At 33.1% G+C, this 9,464-nt stretch overlaps 1 protein-coding gene across 1 annotated transcript; it reads right to left on the reverse strand.

The window, feature by feature from the left end:
* Positions 1 to 320: 320 nt before the first annotated feature.
* On the reverse strand, positions 321 to 2,349 carry LOC145598024 (IRK-interacting protein-like). Its single transcript, XM_081654310.1, has 2 exons — positions 2,074 to 2,349; positions 321 to 1,878 (listed from the first exon to the last, which is right to left on the reverse strand). Exons 1-2 carry the CDS (start codon positions 2,137 to 2,139, stop codon positions 406 to 408), a joined length of 1,539 nt encoding a protein of 512 aa, XP_081510436.1. The 5' UTR covers positions 2,140 to 2,349; the 3' UTR covers positions 321 to 405.
* Between the last annotated feature and the right edge of the window lie 7,115 nt (positions 2,350 to 9,464).

Here is a 9,464-nt window from a genome sequence, read left to right on the forward strand (position 1 = left end):
AAGATAAACCAATGTGGTGAAACTAATTATTCTATCAAAAGGATCCTCAAAATTATACAAGTATGAACAGTCATCTTCAATTTCTTAACCATAGAAAGGGGTGAAATATTGAAAAGGACAATTCATTTTCATTTTTCATCACAAAAGATTTTTATAAAATCCCAACAAAATGACTCCAAATTCTTACTTTGACTCCCCACTAAAACCCAAAAGCTAAACAGCAAAATATTGGATCATCCATTTTGACTCCCTTTTTTTATTTCAAAACCTTTGGTCAATTAGAATATACCCTTTTACCTAAACCAAATAAAATACTAACGTACCAACAAAACCAAACTTTATTACACTACCTTTTTAATTTTTTCAATATTTTTCTTGGTAATCAATACATAGATAATAAACTAATCACATACCATTACCATTAAAAACACTATAATTACTATTATAATACCTGCTAATCACCTTGCACTTGACCACATTATCATTAACATAGAACCCTGGTGCAACCATTATCCTAACCATTGTAGGTATCAACTTCTTAGCCTTATCACCACCCATATCCTCCATATAGACCGGGTCGAATCGAGCCCCCTTTTCGACCCGGAATATCGTTAACGTAGGGTGAACCGAATTCGCCAACAAATGGACCAGCCAAACACTCTTAGACGCCCCGAAAAACGCTTGCAAGAGCGGTTCCGGCCAAGCCCTATTCCACCCCAACATACTTACAATCTCACTCATTTTCCTATCACAAAATCTACTAAACTCCTCACTAAAATGCTTAGTCCCTTTGTTTAAAACCTCCTCCCACGCCAATCCCTTCAACGCATTATACGCCGAGTAGTTAGCCTCACAACGGTCAATCGGGTTCAGGATCCGATCCGTGGAGCTCTTACCGAACCCGGAACACTCGAAATCCTCGTAGAAAGAAGCACTCAGTAAAGCCTCCAGGTAAAACTGGAGACTCTTATACTGATTGCTATTCGAGTTCGATGAAGACGATGACGATAGCTTGAAATCATAGGATCGTAAGATTGTACTTAACCTCTCGAACACCTTAACCCCCATTAATTTCAGCTGAGAAGAGAGCGATTTACTGAGAAAACGGATCGAGGATCGCGCATCGGAAACCGCAACGAGGAAATTCTTGACGATGAGATCATGGTTGTTATGATTGCTAGGGAAGTTCCAAGAACCACCCGGGCTTGTGCTTGGAAACCGGGCCGGGCTTTGGGCCTGAACATGGGCCTGGGTTTGGTTACAAATCTCGAGCCCAGATTTAAGATTATGACAGTAGATTTCCAACCGATTAAGCTTCTTCTCAAGTTCAGCCATGGAATATTTAAGCTTCGAAGCTTCTAGAATCGCTTCGTCTCGTCTTCTAGTAGCTTGTACGAGTTTATGCGAGAGTTCCGCAACCGCAATCCTCCAGTGCTCCTCCCTCTCCGCCGCCGACGAAGATTCCGGCGCCGGCGACGGTGACGGTTTTGGACTCCGGCGAGAGATTCCGGCGATGAGAGACTTGAATAAACCATTAGGACTCGGCGTTGCAGATGATGAGGAGAGAGAGTGTTGGTGTTTGTTGAGGTGGTTGTCGACAGGGACGACAACAACGGAGGTTTTCTCGCGGGTTGTCGGACGGCAGTTGTTACAGGATACAGCACGGTCGGAATAAGTGGAGGAAGTTGAGTTTCCCGATGTTTTACGGGTTTTTCCGGCGGGTTTTTTCCCGGGTTCGTGAAGTGGGGTCGGGTTGTGGTGGTACACGGTGTCTGTTCCGGCTGATGAGGTGGCGATTGTACTGTTATTACTCGGTGTTGTAACTGATCCAAAACGGTGTCGTTCTTCTGTTTCTTCACTCTCATTTCCTTCTTGTATCTGCAAATCCAACCAAAACAAAAAAATTTAAAAATTAGAATTGAATTCAAAAATGTTAATGATAACAATAATGTAAAAGGGTTATTGTATCAAATGGGGTCGGGTACATGAACCAAAAATGTATCTCGAGTATTCGTAACATGATAAATTTATTGAAACCAACAAAAAAGAAAGAAAAGTAGATGGGAAAATTACAGGAGTGAAGAGGTGTGAGCGAGAAGGAAGAGAAGGGCTGACAGAGGAAGAAGAAGGAGGAGCCATAATTGTTGTACAGAGTATTCGACTAGAAGAACGGTAGATTTGTTTTTATGTATTTTTTTTTTCCTCTCTCTTATATGTTTAAGTACGGTTTGGAAGAAAGGAGGGTCCAAAATCAAAAATTAAAAAATGAAAATAATAAATTTGTTTTGTGAAGGGAGAAGAGGAAGCACTACTGTAAAAGTTATTGTCAGGAAGTAATGATGGTGGAGATAAAAATTTAAAACAAGGTTTGTTTTTACTGTATGAATTATCAATTATGAGTGTGGTTTATATTGTGGATAGTTGCACGAGAGGTTGTGCAATTATACATGGCGTTGTTTTCGCTTTTTAGTACTGCTGCAGTGCTCACAGGATTCACATATTTATTATTGGATCAATCCATTACTATTGCACATTATTTGCACTTGTGATTTGTCTATATTAATTCATATGTTAGGGCTTATTCTTATTTACTGAATTGAACTGAACTACATTAAATTGATTAGACTGAATATTTTATGAGAGAACGAAATTAAGAATTGAACTGAACTGATTAGAGCTGAACTGAACTGAAAATAAGCTGAAGAGAACATGTCCTTAATTTATACTTTACTGGCTACCAACGTAATAACAATGTACTTTAGAGTATCATTTGTCTAATTTCAAGTTAAGGTCAAATATGGTCTCTAAACTATTGAATTTGTAGCATTATAGTATCTCAAATATTGAGTAAGGCGAATTGGTCTCTCAGCCACCAAAGAGTATTATTTCCGGCCAAATAGTTTACAGACCTTGTCTTGTCATCAATAGTTTAGGGACCATTAAAAATTATATGGCAAACTTTAATTATTATTTTATTACAATAGTTTAAGGACTTGTCAAATTAATAATTTATATATTAAAGAGAATAGTTAAGGGACTACAAAAACGGTTAATCTTCAAACTCAAAGAAAAAAAAAAAAACACGAGCTCCCTTGTACTGTTATGTTTGGGAGGGAATTTGGTGAATCATCTGATCCTATTTTTCTTTATCTTTATCAGTTTATGTCCTTTTTTTATTTATAAAAAATGAGTCAGGGTTTGAATTTTTTAGGAGTTTTGATGTGAAATTTTATAGTCGATTTACTTAAATTATGCTTATCTATGATGTTCTTGACAATTATATGAACTTTTGTGAGGTATGGTTTGAATATTTTAGAACTTTGATGTAAAATGTTTTATTGTTGATAAATTATTTGACCCGCAAATGCAACTACTTTTCATGCTTTTTAATAAAATACAAAACAAATTAAACAGTCACAATTGCAAAAATAGTTTGTTCTATTAAAGTCCCTAATTGAGATAGTTATATGTGTAGGTACCTAATATTTGAATTCCTAATGCACCCATAAGGCCATAATAATTTTTTTAGCACATGATATTTTTGGATGATCAACAACAGTATGAAGAACATATTGCCATATATTGCCAATTTCAATGTGTAACAATTATTTTAATTTTTATTAGACGAATTTTGGATAATTTGATGTACAAATATGTTGATACATTAAATGCAAAGTCCCTAGATTATTAACTGATTTAGTTTGTCAGGATTTTTTTTTTTCATGTCTTCATAAGCATTTTTTTTGGAAGTCCCTAAACTATTGATGACTAAGCAAACAAAGACCCTAAATTATTCCTAATTATGCATTGTAGATTTGTAGGTCCCTAAACTATGGATGACTAGGCAAGGACCCTAAATTATTTAGCTGGAAATAGTACTCTGTGATGACTAAGGGACCAAATTGCCTCACTCAACAGTTTAGGGACTAATTAAAATATTACAAATACGTTAGTTTAGGGATTGTATTTGACCTTAACTCATCTAATATCCTACTCTGTATTAACTATTTTTTGTATTAACTACTCCGATCACACTTTTATTTGACTGGTTTGACTTGTGCCTTAACATTCTATGGAGTAACAATATTTTATTAGGATTTTTCTATATTTTTATTTTTCATTCAATAGTTTTACTCATTAAACAAGCAAAAATAAATTTGTGGTTCTTTTTTTTCATCTTTTTAAGTTGTTACATATTTCTGAATCAAAGAGTTCCTCGCTTAAATAGCTAATCCAAATTTTCAAATATAGTACTCCCTCTGTTTTTAAATACTTGCTCCACTTTCCTTTTGCGGCCGTTTGTAAATACTTGCTCCGTTTTCTTATTTGGAAAGCTTTTATAATATTTAAATCATTTTTCTCAACTAGTGACCCAATTTTATTACTTTTAGATTCTCTCTCATTTAATTTACCTTTCACCAACCCCACTATCTCCCTATTTTAATACTTTCTCCAATTTTTCCTAAAACCCCACGCATATGAGAAATTGAGCAAGTATTTAAAAACGGAGGGAGTATAATGCAAATCATGCACCTTAGAAAGTTGAGGGAGCAATAGTACTGTATTGGCCCATTACTCATTTGCCCTATTATTGCAAAAACACTGATGTTGATTTAAGACCATGAATGAGATCCAATAATTGTAATTAACTTATTAGTATGCAGTAGTTATTGCCTGAAAATTGCGTAAACTACTGAATTACTCCGTAAATCTTACTGTAAATGATTTACAGATGATTGCCAATGCATGGAAACGTACTTGAATTGGTCCAATGACCAATATTAATACCGGTACCTAAGGTTCTAAATCCAAATAAAGTCTCTGAATTTTACAATTAGCTGGTCCCGGATTCCAATAGCTACATGCCTACATCAACCAACTTAACCAACGGAAATACACATATACTCCCTATATACGAGCCTTTTTCGTACGGAGTAATAGGGACTACATAGTATATTCATTTGATATAAATATATAAATATATAAAGTCGGAAACTTTCACAAATCAACCTAGTCGGACTTATTGGGCTAATCTTTCTGAGAGTGGGAGAAAAGGATAAAGTAGTCTTTGCCTCAAATTGTCCGTAGTGGAATTTGATCGTAATTAATAGCTCATTAATTATGATTGTAAGATACAAAGATCACTCCAACTTGAATATATAATTGAAACTTTTTCACTAGATCAAGTCTTGCTCGGTATCTTGAATATTTGTTGCAATCCAACATTAATCAAACATTTTCCGTATATACATTAGGATTAGGCGAATCTTTCCTAGAAAGGCAAGTGAAAAATCTAGAGAAATGGACTTTAAGTAAAGTAATGACTAATGAAAGAGAAATTTGGTCATTGGCTTTATTTCTATGCGAAGGCATGCATGCATGCATGGCTCCATTATTTTAGTATGAATTTATTACTCCGTGACTTGGATTCATTATCTTCGTTTTTGATGTTCTTTTAATTAATAAATTGCCTAATTTGCACTCCGTTTTATAGAATTGCTAACAATTGTAGGTTCTTTTAATTCCGTACAAACTTTGATTATCAGATAAAACTTTGGGAATGTAACGAAGTATTGTAGAGTATTAGAGCATTCACAGTGACTACCTACATGTACATGTAGCTAAGGGTTACCACATCATTATTCCTCAAGTTATATATGATTTAAGCTACAACATCTACAATGACAAGCTACTTCTTTGTAGTTTTATTACTACCTCCATTACATATAAATTGCAATGATTAAAAAAAATTTCTCAAATCGTTGCAAATAATGTGTAACGGAGGTAGTATGTCCCACATGATGACATAAAATATATTAAACAATAAATATAATACTCCGTAGCATAAGATAGAGTAAAGCTACAAAAAGTTGTACCTCCACAATGGCTAGCATGTAACTAGCAATTATTTAAAAATTGCTAACAAAATTTATTTGTACATAAACACAAATTGACAATTCACATGTTGACAAAGGGTACATTTCTGATGTCTGCCTTTTTAATCGAGAAGTATCTTTTGCAATTACTATACAACACAAATACTTCTACGAAGTACTCTTATTATTAAATGGTTTAGAAAGTACTCGTACTCCATTATTTTCTTTAATAATAATTCAAACTAGTTTAAACTAGCTCTTCAAAGAACTTTTTGGTAGTATATATAATTAAGAAATTTGATAATTTGGAGATAAAAGAAAATTGCATAACTATTCTACTGTATCATTTAGACAGCTTCTTTTTTCTACCCTGAAAAAGAACACATTTCTTACCTTTTGCAAATGTGTTTGGAGGATCTTTACACACTCGTTGAACTTGTCGGAGAACTACGTTTTTGGCAAAATCTTTGATACTCGTATTGTTAGATTGCAAATTTGCATCAATATATTTAATTCTCTTATATTGTACTTTGTATAGGGTTACTTTGATCCTTATTATTCCGCATTTTCTTAAAATTGTATTGCATATCTTCTTAAGATAAATTATTGTAAATTTTTGTCCCACTTTTAACATTTAAGGTTATTATTAAATTAGTACCCCGTAACATTGTGTGAAGGCCTAGTTTTCTTCATCCGATCATGACTTCACAATACTACAAAATTAAGACCTGTTCTCTTCATTTTAATTTTAGTTCAGTTCAGTTTAGTTCAGCTTCAATCAGTTATGTTCAGTTTAATTCTTAATTTCCTTTTCTCATAAACAATTCATTTTAGCTCTATTCAGTTCAGTTCAATTCAGCTCCAATCAATTTAGGGTCTGTTATCATTGACTGAACTCAACCGAACTGAACTTAACAAAACTGAACTGAGCTAAGCTAAGCTGAGCTGAACTTAACTGAACTGAAGTGCACTGAACTAAACTGAACTGAAATGAATATTTTATAAGAGAAGGAAATTAGGAGCTGAACTGAACTGAACTGAGCTGAGCTGAACTGAACTGAATTGAACTAAGCTGAACTGAACTGAACTGAATTTCAACGTAAGAGAACTGACCCTTAGTTCAGTTCAGCTCAATTCAGTAAATCAGAGCATGCTCTTAATACATGATTTTCTTCATTAACTACCAAAGTATCAATTAGGACCAAAGGAACTTCTCCCTTTCAATGCCATTATATTGTCTCTTTGCTATGTGTCTAATTGTCTAAGGCTTTTTTTTTTTTTAAAAGATACAAATATGTACATTAGGTTAAATTGTACAAAAAAACAATATAATTAAAAAAATTAAAACGTATGTACTCCGGCCGTATTATTGTTAAATCACTAATTAACAATTACGATCAACAAACCCTAATTAATCTATCCCTTCATCCATAATTAATATAAGTACATACATACATGACAACTGAATCCAGATATTTGTAGAACTGACTCACTGCAACAACATACTTCACCACTAGCAAGCTAACACACGTAAGACAATATTATCAGGAATGTGGTGCTTTCAAGTAGTAAATTCAGTAATTCAGTACATGTAATAAATAAGAGTAAAAAAGAAGTGTGAAAGAAATTTGGAATCACAATCAAAGGCATTAAATGAGTACACTCTCACAAAGATGGGGAAGGGGGGGTCATAGCACGCAGTAATAGGTCATAAACATTAATGGTGTAGTATATTATCCTCATTAACTTATTCTGAAATTCTCAACTACCTCATATTAAATAATCCTATCATCCATACCAAACCATTCAAAACTACCATACATATATACATGCCCAAGAGTAGGAGGAAAGAGAGTCTGAGTGGTATAGTGTATGAAAGAAACATGTGAATACAATTAATGAGAAAATGATGTGAAAGCCATCTAGGTTGGGTTCACATTTATTGCCATCATCTAGACCTATCGTTTTTTCGATTATGATATACGAAGTACATATATATTATATACATTCCTTAGGGTGTGTTTTATATTCATCTGATTTTCACTTATTTTCATTTATATGAACTTATTAAAACTTATTTTAGGGTTCGTTTGGCATCGCTGTGGTTTTCTGTTTTTTGGTTTTTAAAAGTATATTATATATGTCACATAACGAATCAAAAATTATTTAGACTTATTAAAATCATGATAATTTTTAAAACTGACAACAGAAAAGTGGAAACACCTTTTTCTTGTTTCCTGTTTTTGGTTTTTAGTTTTCAAAAAAAAAGAAAACTGAAAACTAAAAATGATGCCAAACAAGCCCTTAGTTTTAATTTGAACTTAGGTAACTTTTATTAGAACTTATTTTTTCCTAGACTGAACGTATTTTTCATGAAGTGAACATATCTTAACTTATCTTAACTTAAGTGAACATATGTGAATTTATCAGACATAAAATAAGTGAAAATAAGGTAAATTGAACAAGCCCTTAGTGCTACACTCCGCGTACAAGTATTGATTTGAATAATGCACTTCTGAAATAATGTTACTCTAATCTAGGGGTGCTAACTGAATCGAGTAGCTCGAACAGTCGAACTCAACTCCATCAAAACTCGACTTGAGTTGGCTCTTGCTTGCTCAAATCAGTGTATAGCTGTACAAGAACTTCAATGTTTTTCTATTCTTCTACCTTTTACCTTGATACAATTAATTTACATTAATACACTAGAGACCTAAACCTTTAAACTAGCCGCTTGTGTGTGATCGACTCGAAATCTAACAAGCACGAGTCGAGCAACTCTCTACTTTTGATCGAATCGCTCAATTGACACCCATACAATCCAATTTGTATGTATAAATTTGAGAATTTAAAACAAAATTACGTGTGGATTGGTGATATATATCATTGCAATGCTTAATTAGACTTTTGGCCCGTTCGATGCACGTGTTCTTACCTAAGTTATTTCATATGTAGGTATGTTTTTCAATAGTTAGAAACTTTTGATATGAAATACGAAGTAATTGTTTCATTGCTAAAACTTAAAGGGAAAAAAAGAATGAGGGTAGAACAATGGAAAAAGATAATGAAATTTAGTTACGTATATGTACATGAAGATTGTAGGATATGAAATGACATATTAGTTTAAGTTATGTTTTAAGTCTAGGAATTAAAAAGACAATTTTTATATAATTCAATTCATATGTTTATGTGATGTATATTAATTGGTTCAACTTTATTTTATTATGATGGAAATGAAACACTTCATTTTCTTAATTGAATTTGCAAGTTATGGAATACATTAAGACTTAAACAAAAAGATTAAATGGGGTGACATGTGTCATATGTGGTATTGAGTGACTTGTGATCACATGTGTCATATGAAAAATTATGATTTGTGTTTTTAAATACTAAGTATAGAAGTATAGATAGATATAGATTAGTTGCAGTGTAACTCTAACTTAATATTGCCTATTTAAATTTCTTATATGCATGCAGCACTTGAAATTGCACGTATCACTTTCCATCTTTTTTTGATAAATCATCTTCATTGTTTAGGTGTCACTTTTAAGTCTCCCCACGCAATGGTATAATAATATGGTGTATTAA

The sequence above is a fragment of the Chenopodium album genome, chromosome 20, assembly GCF_948465745.1.
Source record: "Chenopodium album chromosome 20, dcCheAlbu1.1, whole genome shotgun sequence".
NCBI lineage: Eukaryota > Viridiplantae > Streptophyta > Magnoliopsida > Caryophyllales > Amaranthaceae > Chenopodium > Chenopodium album.

Bases quoted from the DNA above. Each gene is read 5' to 3' on its own strand.
- LOC145598024 (XM_081654310.1), bottom strand. From the start codon at position 2,139: ATGGCTCCTCCTTCTTCTTCCTCTGTCAGCCCTTCTCTTCCTTCTCGC. The intron at 1,879-2,073 runs GTAATTTTCCCA...TTGGATTTGCAG, and splicing joins GCTCACACCTCTTCACTCCT to ATACAAGAAGGAAATGAGAG.